The sequence below is a fragment of the Garra rufa genome, chromosome 3 (assembly GCF_049309525.1).
Source record: "Garra rufa chromosome 3, GarRuf1.0, whole genome shotgun sequence".
In the NCBI taxonomy this organism is placed as follows: domain Eukaryota; kingdom Metazoa; phylum Chordata; class Actinopteri; order Cypriniformes; family Cyprinidae; genus Garra; species Garra rufa.
This window is the reverse complement of record NC_133363.1, coordinates 67,997,791-68,021,038: the sequence shown is the minus strand read 5'-3', so window position 1 is coordinate 68,021,038 and position 23,248 is coordinate 67,997,791. Positions and strand designations below refer to the sequence as shown.

The window sequence follows — 23,248 nt, the reverse complement described above, 5'->3', positions numbered from 1 at the left end:
AAATTGTACTCTGTTGACCGCTACTCTACTCTGGGTTTGTCATATTTCTTGCTGTGTTTACTATTGAGAGTTTGCTCCGCAATATTTGTGCTTGTTTTTTTTTTTTGAGAAAAGTTAAATAAAAGCTTTACTGGAACATTATTTCAACTGTACACAACTGTTCAAAGGTTTGTAATCAATAAGACTTGTAATGTTATTTTTATTATTATTTTTTTTAAGTCTCTTATGCTCATCAAGGCTGTATTTATTTGATCAAAAATACAGGGAAAAAAGTGATATTGTGTAATAAGTAGGGCCGGGACTCGATTAAAAATTTTAATCTAATTAATTAGAGGCTTTGTAATTAATTAATCGAAATTAATCGCATTTTAATCGCATGTAAATATTTGACCTGAGAATTAAGAATTTTACATGGATTTTTAGTATACCATTGAATAATGACTGAATACATAAGCTTAAGCAACAAAATATTGCTTATTTTTGTTCAACCAAGTCCACCAGACCAGTACAATATTGCCATTAAATGTAGAGAACTCTGCTCTTGTGTTTGCTTAATTATGCATTTAAACGTTAATGACCAAACCTATCATTATAAAAGTTGCTGCACATGGAATATAATGCGGATAACATTTAAAAAAAATAGTTTTTATCAGGTTACACACTGATTATTTATCACTCAAACCCCTTTCTCTACCTGTCCGTTGGTCGCGTATATCCTCCATGTTTGTAGTTTTTTTAACACTTTTTATGCGTGTTTGTAGTTCTAATCGAATCCTCGTTCACGGCGCAGTGTGTTGCGGGCAATATTAGCAGTTATAAGTGTGCATTGATCGTTAAGTAGTAGACCATCCAGGAATCTTTGGAATACTTTTTAAACATACTACGATTTGGGACATACAATACTATTTAGGACGGACGTCTTTGGCTTGTCTGAACGCTAGTTTGTGCTCCAGTATAATCGGTCCGCCTAATCTCATCCAGTGAGAAACGTTCCGCGGTGCAAAACTTAGTGCGATTAAAATGCGTTAAATTTTAACGCGTTATTTTTGTGTAATTAATTAATCTAAATTAACGCGTTAAAGTCCCGGCCCTAGTAATAAGTGATCCTGGACCACTAAACTAGTCATAATGGTATTTTTTTTAATTGAGATGAATCTAAAAGGTGATTAAATAAGACATTGATATATGGTTTGTTAGGATAGGACAGTATTTTGCCGGGATAAAACTGTTTGAAAATCTGGAATCTGAGGGTGCAAAAAAATCAAAATGATGAGAGAAGCCCCTTTTAAGTTGTCCAAATCAAGCTCTTAGCAATGCATATTACTAATCAAAAATTAAGTTTTGGTATATTTACGCTAGGAAATTTACCAAATATATTCATGGAACATACATGATCTTTACTTAATATCCTAATGATTTTTGGCATAAAAATTTGACCCATATAATGTATTTTTGGCTATTGGTACAAATATACCGCGCTACTTAAGACTGTTCTTGTGGTCCAGGGTCACATACAATTTATTCCTGTGATGCAAAATTTGTCTTAAGTGTCAATCCTTTTGAAGTCATTCTGATATGCTGATTTATTATTAGAATTATCAATGTTGGCAACAGTTGTGCTGCTTGCTGTATAAAAGTATTAATTTCTTTCAAAACAAAAATGTACAGAAACCAAACTTTTGAATGGTGGTATACATTACAAAAGATTTCTATTTTTAATAAATGCTATTATTTTTAATTTATTATTATTATTATTATTATTATTATTATTTATTTATTTATTTTTTTAATCAAATAATCCTAAAAAAAAATAAGCAGCGCAACGGTTTCCAGCACTGATAATAAATCAGCATATTAGAATTATTAAGGATCATGTGACACTGAATACAATGTAATTGTACTGAAAATTCAGCTTTGATCACAGGAATAAATTATATTTTAATGTATTAAAATATAATTTTGTTCAAATAAACACAGCCTTGATGAGCATAATAAACTTCTTTAAAAAAAACATTAAAAATCCCAAGCTTTTGAACGGCAGTGTATTTAAAATGATTCTCAATCCTACTATTGCGACATCCAGGCAATATTCCCTGAATTAAATAATTTAAAATGTCTTTGTAATCCCCTTCACACTCTTGCATTCACCATCTGTCACTTTTCACAAAAAAATAGTGATTTTGATCGTCCTCCTGAAGTTCCACACATTTCCTCTTTCTTTCAGTCTGACTGCTGTCATGATAATCTGTTATGATAATCTATTAACACAAGAGGAATTCTTGGGAGCATTTAATTAGATGATGGCCGTTAAATTGAGCGACTTAAGACTTCCTGCCTCTGGCAAAAATCACACACATACGTTGCCAGTTGTCTACACACCTATTTGCTTCTCAGAGTGGCTTTAATGCTTCGGTTAATATTTAGAAGGGAGTGATGTTGACATGCTGCTCTGTGGTTTATGATGTCACCGAGTCTCTGTTTGATTATGTCAGCTAATCGTTTTCCTGCTTTCCTCCCTCCACAGTCAAAGGAGTCGTCCTCCGTCCTGAGCTGTGACATCTCGGCTGATGATAAGTACATTGTGACGGGATCCGGAGACAAGAAGGCCACTGTGTATGAAGTGATCTACTAAATCCACTGCTTCGTGAGATCTAAAGACCTATGTTTGCAGCTTCTCTTTGGGCCTGATATTTAATGGATTCAAGGGATCACTCCGCCACCTTTTCCTCCTTTAATAGTAGGAACCCAGGTTAGGAACTGGTTGGTCCGTTGGGATGGGTTCCCAGATGTTTTTATTTTTAACCCACCTGGATTCTTACAGCAGTGGAGCGGTCCTCTTCGGATCCGAACGGAAACGTGTTAAACTGTCCCAAGGACTTCCTGACGGCACTAATGTAGTAAATATTGTCTTGCCTTTGCTTTCGGTCTGCTCATGGGATTGTGTGTGCCTATTCCTTCCATAGTATTTCCCCCCCCCCGCCTTCTTTCCTTCCTTTTGACGAAAAGTGAACGATCTGTGATGTTATATGAAGCAGTGCTTCAATTTTAGCCTCCTGCTCCCTGGACAATTTGTTAAAAAGTGTATATATGGAGTAATAAAGACGTTTTATAAATATATATAATTATATATTTCCATGTCCTGATATACTTGTGATGGGTTTCTTTGTCCTCATGTCCTTAATGCTTGATGAATGTAGATTAGGACACACTTTTTAATTTCGATTTTGTAAGCACACTCTCTGGGCTAGCCATTTGCTAAAAGGCTCACGTGGAAAACCCCTTCCTGTTCCAGAATAATCTTAGTAATTCTTTTTCGCTTTTTGAGCCTACGTGCTGTTCGTGGAAAATGGGATCAGACTGGAATCCTGCGGAAGTCGGAATGCGACGGAAACAGCCCAGAGGAGATGTTTGTAAATTGACAGCGATATTAAACTTGGAGAATGACTAACTGTACTACTTTTCTGTGCCCTTTGCATTGTGTGGCGTCTTGTTGGAAAGAGGAACTCGGATAGCGAAGTGTGATTGTAACATGCTGACTCTGCGTGGATCACACATTGCAATGAGTAACTTGCCAACTGATCCCATAAGCAGCCCCACTGTAGTTCGCTGTTGTTGAAACGGGATGTGACTCACCCCAAGTGATTGACAGCTTACTTCTGCTGTAGAGCCCCACCTTAATGAGCCTGCAGCCCTGTTTTCACTCACAGATTGATGTAAACCACTTTCTATGTGAGTGATTGGAGTCAATTGGGGATTCGCTTCTGTACAAGTTGAGCCAGTTTTCTAATGAATATATTCATTGCCTGCACTGACTTTGGTGGAAGCTCTGTGTGAAAGTGTGCGCGCATGAGAAAGAGAGAGAGAAGAGAGAATGGCTCTTTTAAAACCTGATCCTGGCTAACCCTTTTTGTGTAAATGTGGACTGTTTTAACTGTGGGAACTGGCGTCTGCTTCATGGGGCCACAGCAGAACCGGTCACGGCAAACTCCGTCTTTAGTACAATACAGAACCTGACCCGCCTGCCTTTCACAACCTCTCAACTTCACACCAAAGTATGTAGCAAACTGTGTCAGCACTGATCATGTACAGTTGTTAATAATTCAATAAACTTTTTTTTTGTAAAGTGTGTCATGATGTTGGTTTAATTGAGAGCATCGTTGTGGGATTTGAGTCACAAGCTTGTTGTCATGTTCACCCCATATGTCTTAAGTATGGAGACTAATGACAGAGGCCAGGAATGCTGGGTATGTTATCTGGATGTTCCAACGTGGTGTCAAGCTGCTGAAAGGCTGACTGAAGACTTGAGACATGAAGTTGTGTGTGTGTGTGTGTGTAAAAGAGACATAGTTTCTGCTGCCTCAGCTATCTGTTGTAACCACAGACCCAGCTGACTCAAATATGCCCTGCGGTCCCCCAACCACAGCTGGTGACACACACAACACGCCCTTTTGATTTGCTCACCTCAGGTGGATTATCGGCCAGGAAGTGTTTGTGTCAATTGATTTATTCTGGTGGTTCTGGAGTGATTTCAGGAAATGTCTGTCTTTCACCTTCTCCTGCATTCTGCTTCTCTAGAATTTTCTAAAATGACTGTAACTTGGAGAAATTAAACTTTCTCACACTTCCTCTGCCCATGAACTTTGCTAGTAATGTCTGCCCACAATAGCACTTCAGTAAATGTGTTATTTAAACATTTTTTTTAAAAGAGATTCTACTTGGCGCTGATGGGTGCTTTTTTTATTTTTTTTATATTTTTTTTTAAAGTGAGACCTTTAAAGAGTGAACTGATGCTTTTGCTTTTGGCCTTGAACCTACTTTGTACTGTCAAAGGAATGAGGAAAACATGTTTAACTTGATGCTTATTTTGATTTTGAGAAAAGGACTGGTATTGGAGACTGAGAAGCCCAGATAAAATCTGTGGACTTTTTAATGCATTGTCTAGACTGATTTTAGGTGACATTTAAAGGTGGTTTAAAAATGTGTCAAACTGTGTGCATGCCTATTGCCAGCTGGAAAACATTAGGCAGAATATATATTACATTAACTTGGAAGTATCAAAGGATTAGTTCACTTCCAGATCCATTTCCTGATCATTTGCTCACCCCCATTTCATCCAAGATGTTCATTTCTTTCTCTCTTCAGTCAAAAAGAAATGAAGGTTTTTAAAGAAAACATTGTAGGATTTTTTTCCATGTAGTGGACTTCTATGGGGATCAAGCAGTTGAAGGTCCAAATTGCAGCATCAAAAGGTCTACGGGATCCCAGCCGTGGAATATAAGGGTCCTATCTAGCGAGGGGGAAAAAAAAAAAAAAAAAAAATATATATATATATATATATATATACACACCAGTGATTACCAGGGTTCAAGTGTTTTAAGGCATTTAAGCACATAGACATTATGTAGCAAGTCTTTTTTTTTTTTGCGAATACAGGTAATTTACCATAGAAATATTATGTTTTGTTTATGACTGTTATAGTGGCAGCTGTGGTCCGATCTCCTTAAAACTTTGCATGCTTGTTTCGAATCACCTGTCGCACATGCTCAGCAGGTTTCGTGACGTTTTGAGTTTTCCTTTAGGCTTTATAGGATTTTGGGTAAATTTTGGGCCCCTTTTCTAAATGACCCCGTTAGAGCTTCCCAAAGGGTAAATTTCAACATTTCTTTTTATAATTATTGACCTAGAGAGTCCAGAGAATTGTACTGCAGTGTTTTTTCCAGGTTAAGCAAAAAACCTAGGACTAGTTCACAAAAGTAGGTTTTTCACATCTTCTCAATCATTTAACAAATAATTTGACTGACAGCAGTGGTTATAGAGGCAAAGTTGTCCGGAATGAGGAGTTCTATCGTATGATATGAATATTGTGTGTATGTGTGTTTATGCCCTTGAAAAACGTGATATTGCTTTGCTGATTTCTTCCAAATTTCTCACAGACCTTTGAGGCTGTGAGTCAAATATTCCCACCAAGTTTCATTCCAATCGGCCTCCATTAACCATGTTTAATAGGTGCTCAAACTTCGTCGGCCAATAGCGGCCAATATTTTTTGAGATATGCAAATGTGCTTATAGACCAGGGGTGCCCAACCCTGTTCCTGGACATCTACTATCCTACAAAGTTATATTATACAAAGTTCAGCTCCAACCCTAATCAAACACACCTGAACCAGCTAATCTCTTAGGTAGCACTTGATAAGTACAGACAGTTAAGTTGGAGCAGGGCTGGAACTAATATCTGCAGGTAGGTAGTTTTCCGGGAAGAGGGTTGGGCACTCCTGTTATAGACACTTGTGGCACTTTGGACCAAGACCACGCTCAGCGATTTTCGTTGATGGGTCAAATTGTTTCATTGGTATAGCCATATTTATTTTGCTTCCCTCTTATAGCACCATCAAGTGGAGTCCAGAGAATTGTACTGCAGTGTTTTTTCCGGATTGAGCGAAAGACCTAGGACTAGTTCGCAAAAGTAGTTTTTTTTACATTTTCTCAATCATTTAACAAACGATTTTATTGACAGCAGTGGTTCTAGAGGCAAAGTTGTCCGGAATGAGGAATTCTATCGTATGATAGAACGTCAGAAGTTAGACTTTTTATTGATGATTATTGATATTCGCTCTCCAGAGAATCTTTCTGCACTGATTTGGTTCCAATTGGGTGAAAAAAAAAAATCTAGGACTAGTTCGCAAAGTAGGTTTACCAAGAAATCCAAAATACCTGAAAGTTTTGCTCATGATTGAATCTGTGAATCTGTGACACTTGGGCCTGCAACTGACAGTTTAGGAGTTATGACCAATCTCATACTTTTGATTGCAGTTGCGCCTCCGTCAGGCCGACTGCGGTGAGCCTTGGCAACGTTATCGGCGGTGTGAGTACTACCATCCCTCCAAGTTTTAAGTCTCTACGACTTACGGTTTGGTTTGCACAATCAGTTTTGTGTGGAGATTGCTGATCCGTGACCATTCTAACAATTACAATGCGGTTTCAGTGCTATGTACTTGAACCCCCCCAAAATTTTATACTTTTTAACCACAAATGCTTGTCTTGAATTAGCTCTGTGATGCATGTCCATGACTTCACTATTTACGTAATCGATCTAATGCAATATGAGCATTTGTGGTTAAAAAGTATAGAATTTATTTTGTAGTAAATGACTTATTATTTCACCAGATAAGACCTGTATTTCTCAACTGGGATCATGTGGAGCCCTTTGAAGCGGCATTGAAATGGCAATTTGCACCTTCAACCCATTGATCCCCATTGAAGTCCACTATATGGAGAAACATCCTGGAATGTTTTTCTCCAAAACATTGATTTCTTTACAACTGAAGAAAGAAAAATCTTGGACGACATGGGGGTGAGTAAATTATCAGGAAATATTTGTTCCGGTAGTGAACTAATCCTTTAAAGTTTGCTTTAAATCTGTGAAAATGTGTAGTGCATTCTAAGGTCACCTATCCTTACACCTATTGGTCTCTCACAGACAGCTTTGAACTATTTCACATTAGCATGAGTCCAGTCTGTACTGCTAATGTGGGCACTCCTGTCTAAATACACCTGGATGATGAACTTCATGCTGTTGGCAAAGGAGTGTCAGCAGTAGATCTCATGATTCAGCTCTGGACTGATGTACCAGCCTGTTAAATGAGTGGCTGGCTTTGTACATTAAGGAAGTAGATAGATCAAATGAGCGTTATTGATTTTCACTAATCTCTGCAGATTTCATTTGTCTCCGGCAGATGATGACGAACTGACCCACTCTTTTTCCTTGTTTGGCAAGTCAGGCATCTGCATTATCCTCCCTGTCCAAAAGCCCTTTTAGAATCTCAAACCCAGAGCTAATTCATTTCCCGCGAATGCTGTTTAAACACTGACGGAGTGCCTTTTAGCATTTGTGAAGCCAGTTCTTTTTTTCTCTCTCTCCTTTGGTTGCTTTCTGTTTTCTCCTTCGGTCTCTCTGAAGCTTACCTTTCTTAGCTGGCAGCCTTGAGTTTGATGTTCTCCTCAGAAAGAGTGCTGAGAGGATGAAGGAGAGAGAGAGAGATACACTCCAAATCCCAACATACTGATTTTCCTGCAGGCTCTCGTTCTGCTCTCGCTCGCTCTCATCTCTTTCATTTCTGTTGCTCTGTGAAAAAGCTGTACATAGACAAGGTGTGTTTTTATTTTGTCCTTTTCTTTTTGTTTCTTCCTAGTTTCACTCTTAATAAGGGAGCAGCTGAATAGGTGGAGATTAAAGGGCTATCCTGCTGAGTGGCACCGCTGAAGAGAGAGAGAGCGAAGAGGCCCTATCGAGAGAGGGAGATAGAGAAGGGCTTCTCTATGAGAGCGACCAGCGATTTGATACAATCCTCCACTCTTTTCTCTCCTCTGAAGAGCTTTCATCAGGCCTGCACACAAGTGCCCTCTCCACTCAGGCCTCAAATTAGTCTAGGCTTACTGAGCCAGATGAAACAGTAACCTCACTCATCCTCCGCTGCCGTCTCTCTCCTCCTGCGTGATGAGCGTGCTCAGGAATCTTTCCTGTGGCTCTTGAGGAGACTCCTACTGAACTGGAGGAGAAGTCGGTGTGAGAAGATTAGTTTCATCCGTCTGATTAGACACCGAGTGGGCAGTTGGGTGTGTGTATGTGGTGTTCATGAGTTTCTTGCAGCATTTGCAGGTGGAAGTTGAGGTGAAGTTGTGTTGCTAAGCTTCAAACATGACAGTCTCACCACATTGCTTTTGTGTTCAGTGTTAAGTTTGTTAAATGTAAAACATAAACCACTTGTAGTACAATTCTGGGGTCAGTAAAATTTTTATTTACGTTTTTTGAAAATCTAATGTATGGAAGCCCATTTCTGGCACTAAAAAAAATGGTAACTTTATTTACGACTTTATTTACATCAATTGTGACTTTTTGAATTGCGAGTTTATATCACACAATTCGAAGTCAGAATTGCGAGATACAAATTCGCGATTGTAAGAAAAAAGTCAGAATTGTGAGATACAAACTAACATTTGCAAAAAAAAAAAAGAATTGCGAGTTTGTATCACGCAATTCAAAGGTAAAAATAAAAAGCCAATTGCAGGATTGTATCACGCAATTTTGAGAAAAAAATATCAATTGTGAGTTTGTATCATGCAATTCTAAGAATAAAATTCAGAATTGATAGAGGTAAACTCACAACTGTGAGAAAAAAGTCAGAATTTCAAGATGTAAACTCGCAATTCCGAGAAAAAAAGCTAAAATTGTCAGATAAAAAGTCACAATTAACTTTTTTTTAATTCTGTCGTGGAAATGGGCTTCCACACTAATGCCTGCTTATTTGATAAAAAAGTAAGTAATAATATTGTGAAATATTTTTAAAATGAACTGTTTTCTATTTTAATTCTTTTTTAATTTATACCTGTGAAGCTGAATTTTCAACAGTCATACTCCAGTCCTTAGTTTCACATGATTATTATCAATGCTAAAAATGGTTGTACTTCATAATATTTTGTGGTCCAAGGGGCATGGAGAAATGTATTTAAGAAGTGTTTCTTGAGCAGCAAATCAGTATATTATAATGATTTTTGAAGGATTATTTGACATTGCGATTGGAGTAATGGCTGTTGAAAATTCAGCTTATATATTAAAATAGAAAAGTTGTTTTAAATTTTTTAAATATTTTAAAGTTTTTACATATTTTACATTGCTGTTTTCCTGTATTTCAATCAATATGAGACCCTGGACCACAAAACTAGTCATAAGGGTCCATTTTTTTTAACTGAGATTGATACATAATCTATACATCAAAGCCGAATAAATAAGCTTTCCACTGATGCATGGTTTGTTAGGATAGGACAATATTTGGCCGAGATACAACTATTTGAAAATCTGGAATCTGAGGGTGCAAAAAATCTAAATATCGAGAAAATCGCCTTTAAAATTGTCTAAATGAAGTTGTTAGCAAAGAATATTACTAATCAAAAATTATTTTTTGATATATTTGCGGTAGGAAATTTACAAAATATCTTCATGGAACATGATCTTTATTTTGATCTTATTTGATTTTTGGCATAAAAGAAAAATCGATAGACTGGTTTTGTGGTCCAGGGTCACACATAATCAATTATACAGTTATATGTGTGTATATGCATTGTTTCTGCCCAGGTCCATGTGTACAAATGCTATCGTACCTAACATTAGGTTCCATTCATCATAGTGCTCTCTGACAGACTGGACGGAAGAGGAAACAGCAGCAGGATGTGATTATTACAAAGTTAATCATCAGGTATGTCCATAATGGTCATTAACTTTAAACCTGTTGGAAGTGGAAATTTATAACTTTAGCAATCAGACAGGATTAAAGGAACGTTTCCTGCAGTGGTCATTAAAAGTGTAATAGCTCAATCTCTCTGCTAAGGTCATTTAGCAGCAGTGCCAACAAACCGTCCATTTTTTTCGAACGGCCTGCCCCGAACAGTTTTGTGGCCCGTCTCTCTGACAAAAATCAGATGTAATAACCGCAGGAGTCGAGTGCATGCTGTTCCGCACAGATGGACCGATAAAGTTGGGAGGGTTTCACCTTAATCCTTATTCGGACAATGTTTTCGAAGCTCTTTTGAGCAACACTCTGACATTAACCTTCCTTCCTTCGCTTTTTAACACAGCAAAGCTTACACAATCATCGCACATTTCTCCAGTGATTTATTATTGCCGCACATGCAGTTCACATCTTCATTCTTACAATGATAAATGTCCGTCATGCAGCAACATTTTAGGCTGTTGAGAAATGATGATGTATCGGCGCTGCTTTAATTGTTAATATCCTGTTTTGGCAGAGCGAGCCGAGCAGGCATCTTCAGGATGATTCACAGCAGAGATGAAAGATTTGCACCATGCTGAGAAGGTGACTGTTTGAGGAAATATTTTATTTGCACATAAATTACATTACATATGCAGTGATACATCACACAAAGAGTGGGACATGAGTATTGGATGATGATTCATATTCTGTGATGAGTTGTGTAGGAAAGTGTGACAGCCACAGATCATCGCAGCACAGTTGGGTTCTTCGTCTGAAACGCCACCTGAAGTGACTTTAATGCTGGTTTTCATCAGAAGAGTGTGAGCTTCCTCTGACATGTTCTCCAGCGTGTGTGTGTGTGTGTGTGTGTGTGTGTGTGTGTGTGTGTGTGTGCTCTAATGAAGAGGGCTTCACACTGGCATGATTACAGCTGCGACTGGTTAATTCTGAGGTGAAAAGGGCCGTTAATGGGCTCAGTAAAGCAAATAATTGGGACAAATAAGTAATTAAGAGATTGGAAAGGGTAAGATTAAATCTAAAGGACCTTTAATTTAACATGATTATGAAGTTCTCCTTTAGCTCCTCAATCAGACGGAGCTAAAGCTGAAATGAGCTCTTACTGCTAATGATTTCCTGTGGTTACTGGTGCACTGAGGGTGGTTGTCAACTCTGCCTCAGAAATGTCATTAAATCCTTAAAGGCTGATGTTTTTATATTCATGAGCATCTTCTTTTCATTATTTTCAGTTGCAGTGTTGTTCTTAAAGACCTCAGCCTCAGTAGTCCAAGTAAAGTGTGACCTGTTTGTATCTCGCTGTGCTCCCGAGGTATGTTGTGAATGACGCTGCCATGTGAGAATGACTACAGTGACTCAAAATAAATAGTCGTAATGAGAATAATTAGAGAGTTGATGATAATGACATTGAGAGAGTGAGAACAGATGGGGCTGGTTGTAATTCATACCTCTTGACACCATAAGCGTTTTTCTTCCTAATCTGATGAGATACTTTTTTTCCGCCTCTGTCCCTGATCGCTGCCGTGACTGAGCTGACCCACCTACACACACGTTTCACAATGCTAATATGTTCTCACGTCGGGCTAACGGCGCACACAGGAGCAGATGGTGATGTTTGTGTGTGTGTGTGTGTGTGTGAGAGACACAGTTGGTGGTTGGTGCACAACTGCTTCTGTCAGTAAATACTCTCCACCTTCACGCCATTCATACGCTCGACTGCGTATTGCTTATCATTCCCCAGGTTTACACGAAGATGAGTGCAATTTGGTTTGTTTAACATAATGCAAAGCTGGTTTTGATGGGAACAATTCAGCAATTGATTATTCTGCTTCACTAACAACACTGTACCAACAAAATTACATGCCTAAATTAAATGCATCTTGAGGTGATATGTTAACCCTTAAAGACCTAGAACATTTTTGGGGCACCTGAGGCACCTGTATATTTCTTTGTTTTTTCAGACCTATTCTAGCAGTCAGCATCAATTGTCATATATCATTATAAACATAAGAACTTGAACTTTATGTCTAGCTAATTTAAAATTACAAATTTCCTTTTGTTTTCTCTAAAAATTAGTGAATTTCCAGAATTTTAGGAAAAAACGCTACCAACAATTGGGTGTTTTTTACTGTGTACTCAAACAAAAACTCCTGAAGTTTAGATTTTTTTCTTTAAAAATTTGTATTTAGGTGTTTTACACTTCCAAATAAAATTTTGTCTATATATAACATTCCCCAAGCAAGTTATAGCCAATTATTACAATATTATTTAGGTGCTTTTCAGTGAAAAACAGGCCCATTTCGTTTATTGACAATATAGATCTGTCCAAAAACGTTTCAGGAGTAAAGTCATTGCAGAAACAGTGTTAAATAATAGCAAAACACAGTAAAAAATAATTTACTATTTCATAAATATATTCTTAATCCAAAAGATGAACAATAAACACAAATAGTGTAGAAAGTAGCACAAGAAAAAATGCACAAACTGTCTTGTGCAACAAAAAAATAAATAAACAATCCAAATTATTCACAAACTACACACAAAATGAGAGAGAAATATAACAAATAATCTTTAAAAACTATATAATAATTAGTTACATAATATAACAACCAAATAGATGGATCTGCTGGCTGTAGTCTGCGTCGGAATCTATTTTACCGAGACATCGCCTAGTGACCGAAAACCCACATTCCAGTGCTTTATCCGATATCTACTGCTGTTTCATCCTTGTTTTTGGTTTGTTTTATGTCAAAGGGCTCTGTCCTGAGTATTTCTGTACATTTTCAAAGAATGCTGTCATGCAAATGTGTTATTTTGCGTATGTTTTCATGCACACAAGACGCACTTTGCTTTCACTTTGCGTCTGTTCAGATCTGCAAAGAAACATACTAATCGGTGGTTCAAAAGACCAAAACCTATGTTTATTGGTTGAATAGATGACAGTTTGAACCAATCGGGGCACAGGGGTGGGACTAAGCATCAACAATCGTTCCTGTTTGGCTCAGAGGACCAAAACGTGTTGATTTCATCTGACGAATCAGTGCTGAGGAAATGTGATGACGTAATCACGCTTACTACGGAGCCTCTGAATATCCAAATGAGACAAATGCGATATCACTGAAAAGAGCAGACTCTGTACTTTACGAGACTTTTTAAAGCATTCAAATTGGATTAGCGGTTCAAAAGTTATTAAACATTTAAGACCAATAGTTATTTTTAGCCGCCGGCGGCTGTCTCGGTCTTTGAGGGTTAAGGTGACATATCATGAAAATCTGACTTTTTCATGTTTAAGTGCTATAATCAGGTCCCCAGTGCATCTACCAACCCAGAAAATGTTACTTTGTTTTGGTAACACTTTTTCTGCAAGCATGTGAACTAACTAGCGCATTCGATAGGGATGTGGACGGGATCTTATTATAATATTACCGCCGTTTAATCTGCACGTTTCCACCCACGGTGCCGTCATTTCGTTTTCGCAAGTGACAACAGTGTACCAGTTCTAACGCTGTGGTAAAGGTTCGAGGAAAGCATGCTAACTGAATTGTCTTTGGCTGCACAGATGAGCACAGAACACTATTTAGAGTTCCAGCCTCAGAGGAGACTAGAGAGCAGTGAATTTATTGATTTATTTACTTTATATTACACTGCTGCCAGATCTAATATAAACGTGATTTCATCCCAGCTGTTTACCTTCACAGACATAAACTACTGTTTTTGTAACCTGTGTGTGTTTTTAACATAAACTTGTGTGTATTTTACAGTTTAAGCGCAATAAGACATGAAAGAGAGCTTAGTTTAGTACTCACATGCCGCTTTCTCTGTGCGTGCTTCAGATTTGTGCGTTTAGAAAACCCTATATCAGAAGTTTAAACTAAACCAAACGTGTTTTTTTTGGCAGAGTATCTGACGTACGAGCTGTATGAGCTGTAAAGGCATGGCCCTATTCTGGAAAAGGTGGCAGGGAGCAGCAGTTCATTTACATTTAAAGAGACATGCACGAAATAGCGTGTTTACATCAGTGTTAATTTCGTCAACAAAGACAACAAAAATTTTTTGTCAACGAACATTTTTTTCTGTGACTAAAACAAGATGTTGACAAGCTAAAACTAAAATTTAATGATAAAAACTTTGATGAAATTTATACCACGTCTTCTAGTCTCAGTCTCATTATGACAGCCACAGTGGATAGATAGGCTACCAAAACTAGAACTAGCGATCTGAAACAATGGCCTCAGCACCTGAAGGGTTAGGGATAGGGTGACCAGACGTCTCGTTTTATCCGGGAGTCACAATCTGTTGTCGTTAAACTTAAAGTTAGTGAAGGTGGGATGTGCGGAATTGCGCTGATAGAAGTGCTCTCTCTCGTGCATGCTTCAATTTTTCAGTTTTCATATAGCGCGCGATCAGTTCTTAGTGCTCAAATACACACGCACAATAGTCCAAATGTCTATCATGTTGAGTATTTCATGTAAATACAGTCAGCTATGGCTTAAGTGAATGTAAACAAGTGGGTGGAAACTGAATGTGTGTCAGTATTACATGCATGGCTTCCATCTTAAAGGGACAGAATTGCTAAGTAAATACCTATCGGTGTCATTAATGTTAACCAACAAAAGACGTTAAATAATTGTATGCATGTTAAGTAAACCTACTGTATCTAAAAAATGAGTTTAATTTATATCTCTATCCAGAAATGAAAACTGTCAACATTTATTCCAGTTTTTCCAAAAACTTAATTGATTTGGTCTGAAGAGAGAGGAATTAATGACTATTTTTGTTTGAAGACATGTAAAATAGCTACCAAAACTGCAGTTTGACTAAAAGTAATGACTAAAAATTGACTAAATTGACTTTACATTGACTAAAATTATGAAACACTCAAATGACTTAAATGTGACTAAGACTATTAAGCATTTTCGTTTCGAGATAAAGACTAAGACTAAATTAAAAAAAAAAAATCCTGTCCAAATTAACACTGGTTTACATGCACGAAAACAGCTTCCATTTAAAATAGGCATTTTCAAAATGATGTAATAAATGATATGTGGGGTATTTTGAGCTAAAACTTCACAGACACAGAATGCCTTTATATTTTTAGAAAATAGTCCTTCCCAAGAGGATTGTCAAATTTGGGGGGTCCCTGACATCAAAAATGTTTAAAAACCCCTGGATCACAGAAGTGAGGGGGAGGGTACTAGTAAGACAGAGAAGAAAAGAAACTGTTGTTTATGAGGCTGGAAGCCCTAAGGCTACAAATTGGGTGGGGATGTGCGATGGTGTGGAGGTGGAAGAACGCAGTCTTTACAAGAGAATTCCCAAACATATCATTCGCACTCTTTCAAAGACTTTGGCTTAGTCATTTTATCCATTAAAGCTGTAAAAGAAAAAAGGTGCATCCCTCTTCTGCTGATTCGACTAGCATATTGTAATAAGTAATTATACACATCTCTAGAATATAAACCCTCCACTGCACTTTATATGAAACCATATGTGAAGAATATAACCTGTCACCATACAGTCAGCTTGCCTTCTTTCCCCACTTTGTCCAATCCTGTGTGTTCACCTTTGACACCTAAGACAAGTGAAGCAAATCATGCAACATGTCCTGCTTTAATATCCCATTGCTTGACTTGTAGTGCCCATTGCATAGTACGACATCTTTCCATTCCTAACTAACAGCATTACCACAAGTGAGGAAACAGCAGAGGGAGACTTAAAAAGAAAAAGAAAAAAAAAAAGTAATCACTGACAACCTGCTGGGATAAGTGTTCTTCTTTTCTGAGTGACTAGAAAAGTTGAACTTTTGCTCTGTCAGGCAAGGATGCAAATGGAGACTTAATGCTTGGATAATTGCTTATCTTCAGTACTACTGTTTTACATCAGAAATTTGGCTGCAAGGAAAACTTGGTTTTTGTGTAAGCACTTTACATTTATGCAAACATGTATAGTATGTATGACAATAGTAATTCTAATATACTGTATGTGTACGGTCAGTACAAGAAAATGTCAATCACTATAAACTAAATATTTTCCTTAAGTCTTTTTCATCAGTGTTAAAATATTCAAATTAAATATTCAAATTAAAATACATATGCATATTCAAGTTAAAAAGAATATCTAATACCTGCACTCTGTTATGCCTGGTGAGATTCAGGGATGAAGGCACAAGGATCCAAATGCAGATGAATTTTATTAATGGAATTAATAAGAAACCAAAATAACAGAAAACCCTAAACAGAAGGAAACCAAACATGTAACAGCCAGCTGAAAAACAAGACTAGACAAAGAACATGGGCAAACACCTGGGTTTTTACACAGGAAAACAAAACAAACAAGGCAGTAAGGCAAACTATTTAGTGTATTTAGTATGTATTTAGTGTGTTTTTAACATAAACTTGTGTGTATTTGACAGTTTAAGTGCAATAATACATGAAAGAGAACTTAGTTTAGTACTCATATCCCATGTGACAGACAATTTCTCTGTGTGTGCTTCAGATTTGTACGTTTACAAACAAGGCGGTAAAGCAAACAGGTGATGTGTCTCATTTCGCAGGCTGCATCGCATATGCATCATCAAGGATGTCTTATTTAAGAAAACTGTAATAAAATTGACTCTTATGCTGATTTCTTTACCAGCTGTTTACTTTCACAAACATAACCTACTGTTTTTGTAACTTGTGTGTGTTTTTAACATAAACTTGTGTGTATTTGACAGTTTAAGTACAATAAGACATGAAAGAGAACTTAGTTTAGTTCTCACATGCCATGTGACAGACACTTTCTCTGCGTGTGCTTCAGATTTGTGTTTACAAACAAGGCTGTGTCGCATATACATCATCAAGGATGTCTTATTTAAGAAAAGTAACTGTAATAAATTTGACTCTTATGCTGTGTTCACGCCATTACGTTTCTTAAATGAGTCTCTATGGCATATGAAGCCTTCAAATGCACCTTCCAAAGGATGCAGCCTCCAAAATTAGATGCAGCTAGGGACAGTGTCCAGGAAAACAATAGAAACAGAAACACGTTACAAAACAAGAGTCCTAAAACACACGCAAAAAAACAGCGAACACAGGCTTGAATTATGACACACCCATACAACAGAAATAATATGCTCTGTGCTCTCAAATGTGTTCATAGTTTTACCTATCTAATTGAAGTGGTGAGACAGAGCACCGATGTCTAATGGAGCACAAAACGACTCATTAACCACATATTTTTATTTTTAATTGCATTGTTTAATTGCTTTATTAAATTGAATAATGAGAAACAGAAGGAGAATCAGAAGAGAAATGGAAAACAGATGGAAGAGAGTTCTTTAGCTCTGATGACAGCAGTTAATCCCACCATAAACAGAACTGCGTGGAGAATAAAAGAACTGTTTTGATAACTTTGGCGAAGTTTGAAGCAATCCAAATGTCAAGTTAAATACGGGCAGTTTTACATGTTTAATATCATTATACTTCAATAACGATTTTATAGTGTAATATTAACAATTGCCACTTTTTATATTCAGTTTTAAATCAAATGTTTGAAACTTTCAACTTTCCATGTAGGACAAGTGTGAAATGTGTGTTCCAGAACGTGAGGGATGGATATTTCTGTCTGTTCTTTTTCTGTCGCTCTGTTAGCAGGCCAAAACGATTTCTTGCTAATGCTAGCAGCATGTAAGTGTGTGCTTTTTGTTTCATGCGTGTGTGCTAACAGGAAATCCCAGGAAGAGATAATGAGCGTGAAGCTGCAGTGGTCAGGGCTCAGGACCCGTGCCAGCCCCTGTCTGCATGTCCTCTATGGGTTGGCAGAGGCGAGTGAGTGGGTTCTGTCAGTCCCTGGCACAGCAGGATGGCTGCTTTGCCACCATGTTGGGCATATTGTCTGTCTCATTTGATCAGTGTAATCCACTGATCAGTGGTGGGGATAGAGAATCAGAGAGGAGGGTGTCTGGATGTGAAAATGCTTGTGCTGGATCTGGAGATGATTTAGTGTCGGATTTGGTTTTACTTACAGCAGCTACCATCATTTTATTTTAAGATCATCCATAAGACTCCATAAGAAACTTTTACAAAAAGTAAAATAGGACTCCTAGTTGAAATGTGGTACAGGATTCTCTCTATGTTTCTCTACTTCTATTTATAGTTTGCCAATAAACAAACATAGACTTTCTTTCATCCGTTCAAGCATTTATGAACATTACATTTTTTTATCTCACACACCTACACACCCAGAGATGCGTCTTTATTCTGTCTTTCAACTCTTTATTTAATTTATAATTCAAGTTTCTGTACTGGCTAAGCTTGTTCTGTTTCTGTTTTTAAGCTTCCTCTTTCACATTAAGTCTCTCTGTGGAGTGCTTTGGAGGGGTTTAATGATACAGCAGTTTGATATGTAAACACAGCAACAGCTGCTTAGTGACAGGAAGTTGAAGCCTCATTCACTTCTGCCTTGTTAATGTCTACTATCAAATGAAGCCAGTGAGAAGACAGTGACACTGTATTTGACACATAGGGTGTCAGATTATATTTACCCATACCTGTACTTTTTTCTGTACATGTATATAGTCTATTTAGGCCAAGTCCACTTGATGACCATCTTGGAAAAAACTACTTGACCAGTATCTACTTGAATGGGGTGCATCCGAAATTACAGTAAGTACTGTACTACATTTGATGAGGGAAGAACTTTGTGAATGTTAAAAATGTACAGTTGTATGAATGAAATTAAGACTTACTACATTTGCTGGCTGGCTTTGTCATGTGACCTGTGATGTTAGTTGGTTCTTTGAATTATTGAAATGTTCTTCACACTAAGTTGATTCTAAATTGGTTCTTTTAAGAACTGTTCACAGAAGGGTTCTTTGGGGACCCTTTGGCATCACTGTGAAACCCCTCTTAACTGTATTTTTCAGGCTGGTCCATTTAATGTATGCCCCGTTTAAAGGGATAGTTCACCCAAAAATGAAAATTCAGTCATTAATTACTCCCTCATCGTCACCTTAGAATTATAAGGTTCTATCTGCATTCTGAGCATTTTTGAGATATTGAGCTGCAAAGTTTTTGCATTCCACTGACTTCTGTAGATAGAACCATTTTTTTTTTCTAAAAAAAAGGCCCAAAATGTACACAGCTTACAAAAGAAACATCAAATAATGTAAATAATTTGTCAGAGAATAAGAATATGTGAATAACTCAATTTTGACAAAAATGTCAGATAGAACCTTATAATTCTAAGGTGACGTCATGTCATTCCAAACCTGTAAGACCTTTGTTCATCTTTGGAAAATTAATATTTTTTATGAAATCCAAGCGTTTTCAGACCCTCTATAGACAGTTACACAACTAACATGTTCAAGGCCCAGAAAGGTAGTAAAGACATCGTTAAAATAGTCAACCTGATCTCATGGCGAAAACGTACCTGTGGGAACTTTTTCACGAGAAGCGAAATACATACTGCCATGTATGTTTCGTGACATATTCAGTGTAAAATGCAAATGCAAGCATGCTGTTTTAGCTTGTTTCTTGTGTCATTTACATTTACATTTATTCATTTAGCAGACGCTTTTATCCAAAGCGACTTACAATTGGGAATACAACAAGTGATTTATCCTAAGGAGGCAGATCAACATAGGAAGTGCTCAAAAATACTGTATGACAGGCGTTGTTAGATGAGTACGGGCTAGAAAGGGAAGATCAGGAAAGAGAGGAAAATAATTTTTTTTTTTTTTTTTTTTAATTGAGTCAGATAATGTCGAAAAAGATGGGTTTTCAGCAGTCGCTTGAAGACAGTAATGGAGTCTGCGTTCCGGATGGGGGGTGGGAAGATCATTCCACCAGGCAGGGACGTTGAAGGAGAATGTTTTGGAAAGTGATTTTGTGCCTCTCTGTGGTGGTACAATAAGGCGTCTTTCACTAGAGGATCTCAGACTTCTGGAGGGAGTGTAGATGCGTAGTAGTGAATGGAGGTAGGCAGGTGATGAGCCGGTGGCTGTCCTATAGGCCAGCATCAGTGTCTTGAATTTGATGCGAGCTGTAACCGGTAGCCAGTGCAGGGATATGAAAGTGTCTTTCAGTTCTTTCCTCGTGAGTCATGTTTTTCCACAGGATTCGTACCCATAGATTTCCGTCTTCTTAAATCCACTTCCGTGCCGACTGAGCTACAGAGCAAGCTTGTTACGGCCGGAAAGCTAAACATATGGAGCTGTAGTCATAACTGTGTACGAAAACGATTACAACTGCTTTCTGTTTTACCACCTCTAATGTTGATTTCTGTTGGAAACTGCAGTGATATGTACTTATTGATATGTATTTTGTGTCTTGTAAAAAATTTCCACAGGTATGTTTTCGTCATGAGATCAGGTAGAAAATAGTCCATGTGGTTCAGTTGTAATTTTATGAAGCTACAAGAATACGTAGAATTTTTTTTGTGTGCAAAGAAAACAAAAATAACAACTTTATTCAACAATTTCTTCTCTTTCAGAAATTGCAGTACCACAACGCATACATGCCTTTTTCTGCTTGTAAACGAGGTGCAGTGCATTAGGATTCTACGTCAGAACACCATCTCCTGTGTCAGTAGCACCACACGTGTGCATCATGGTACATTGTGAACATGCGACTGACACGAAAGAGAAGAAATGATTGAATAAAGTTATTTTTGTTTTATTGCGCACAAAAAAGTATTTTTGTAGCTTCATAAAATTATGGTTCAACCACTGAGTTGAACTTTCTGGGCCTTAAATGCGGTAGTACCGTTGCTGTCTGGAGAGTCAGGAAACTCTCAGGTTTCATCATGAATGTCTTAATCTGTGTTCTGAAGATGAACAAAGATCTTATGGGTTTGGGTGAGGGTGAGTAATTAAAGACAGAATTTTTTCTTTTTGAGTGAACATCTGTGAAAGCTATCAGTATATATGAAAGATGCTTTGGCTGGTGCTAGCTATATGCAATATTACGAATACAGCTATCAAATAAGAAAAACTACATGCAATATTCTTGAACTGTTTATAGCGTGGTTTGGGAATGTTGTGTAAGATGAGAGAAGATTACGAATGAGATTTCTGCAGTCTACTTGCATGCACAAACACACCACTGCCTTTATTTTTTGAGGTCCATAAAACTGCTCTAAAATGTATGAACCCTCTCTCTCTCTCTTGCTTTCTCTCTTTTGATCTCTCTCGCTCTCTCTTTCTCCCCCACTCTCTCTCAGGCTCAAATGAAAAGTTGATGACTGTTCTCAGTCCTTCAGAAGTTGGGCTGACCAAAGTTCATTAAGGTCATCTTGAAAATGTAAGGTTCAAAAACCTTTCAGATGGATCTCTTTGAAAACCGAATCACAGCATAATCATATTTTCCCGTAAAAGCCCCTATAGGAGCGCTCGCAGAAAGTATCTGTCTCTATTGCCTGGCCGGAACAAAAACAGCCATTGTTTCTTAATGGACCGAAGGGTGAAGCGTGGTTCCCCCCGACACTCGACAATCTAAGAGCCCCGTGTTTCAAAAAAGCCACTCTTTGCTAATAATGGGACCGTCGTTGAGGATTTCTCGAAGCGGAGATGAGTGCTGTGACACACAACGGTTCTCTAGAGATAAACAAACTACACCACCTAAACCATCTATTTTTTTGGCTGTTTGATGTCTTCCTTAACTACTGTCGATTCCCAAAGCTTTTGTAGTCCAAAGTGTTTGTATGTGTGCAAACTTGTAAAGTTATGGTGTCGTTGTTTAGGTCTTTGCAATTAGGGCGTTGTTAGTCTGTCCAACTGTTGCCATGGGAGATCATGACCTCATGTCCTGAGGGGCTATGAGTGGTGTCTGAGTGCTGGTGGAGTTTGGAGAGGAGCTAATGAGAGATCCTGTCTGCCTGCTGTTCCACTGAGGTCCCAATTAATCAACGACTCCCTCTCTCGCTCTCTTTTCCCGTCTGTAGGGGTGTACTACTGATACTTTTCCCTTATTGTTGTGTAAGCCTGTGTCCGTGAGTGTGTGTGTGCGCAGCTCTGTTTGGGCGGCAGCCATTACCGAGAACAAAAGACATTAATTGGCAGTTAGAGCTTAATGAGGCGGGAGAGGAAATTAACAGAGCTCGTCAACAGAAACAAATCAAATCCTCCACTGAATTGATGCGGAGAGTCGCTGCCACTAACCATCCAGTGCTACAATAAAGAACAGCTCATCTCAGACTCCAACTTTTTCCGCTCTTGTCGCCCTGCTTAGCAATTCATGACAAAACCGAGAAGGTAAGAGAATTACGGAGAGGAAAAAATGAAATAACAATGAGGAAATGGCTCCCTATTACATCTCCTTGTTCCTGGATTTCAGCAGGATTGTGATTAAGGAATCAAGCCTGTCTGCATTAGCATGTGAATAGACTGGGTCCTGAGAGCTCAGCCAGAGCCAGGATGGAGATTGGGAGGATATTTAGCGTCTATTCAGGGTGCAACAAAGGCAAGGCACCCAGGCGGACAGACAGCACAGGCCTCGGGTTGATTAGGTGCTGGGAAGCTATTCTTACAGATCAGACTCAAGTAGTATTTTGTCTAATGCTAGCTTAAATCTCCAACAATCCCTCTCAGAAGACATGTACATGTGAAATCCAATGAGAATGGAGGGTTTTAGGGCACAGCTGATTTTCTTTTCTTCTTCTTCTTCTTTGTCATTTTTAATTGTGGAAATCTTTCCCACAATTTCTATTTTTTTAGATGTGAGTGTGTCATTTTTTTACTTCATCATACAATTAAGCTGCCTCAGTTTGATGAGGAGTCAATCAAATATATTGAAAGGTTGTTTAATCTGATTGTGTTTAAGTGGCTGTCTGAATGCCTGAGAGCAGTTGTAATTATTTAAGGGGAATTAAGAGGTTGTGGTAAAGAACCTGTGAAGTGTGTTTGTTTCTCCATAAAATAAAGAGGTGAGGAGCAGTGTATTACTATATTATATTATAGTGGCGGCACTGAACGTAAAAAATGCCACTAA

General features: G+C 37.9%; 1 protein-coding gene across 4 annotated transcripts in view; it reads left to right on the top strand.

The window, feature by feature from the left end:
• LOC141331479 (transducin-like enhancer protein 3-B) overlaps positions 1-3,502 on the top strand; it is a 34,904-nt gene extending 31,402 nt beyond the window's left edge. For all 4 annotated transcript variants that reach the window (XM_073836545.1, XM_073836544.1, XM_073836542.1 and 1 more), the window contains exon 21: positions 2,525-3,502. In XM_073836545.1, the coding sequence (XP_073692646.1) occupies positions 2,525-2,632 (108 nt within the window). In that variant the 3' untranslated portion in view covers positions 2,633-3,502. The remainder of the gene's footprint in view (positions 1-2,524) is intronic.
• Positions 3,503-23,248: the final 19,746 nt, after the last annotated feature.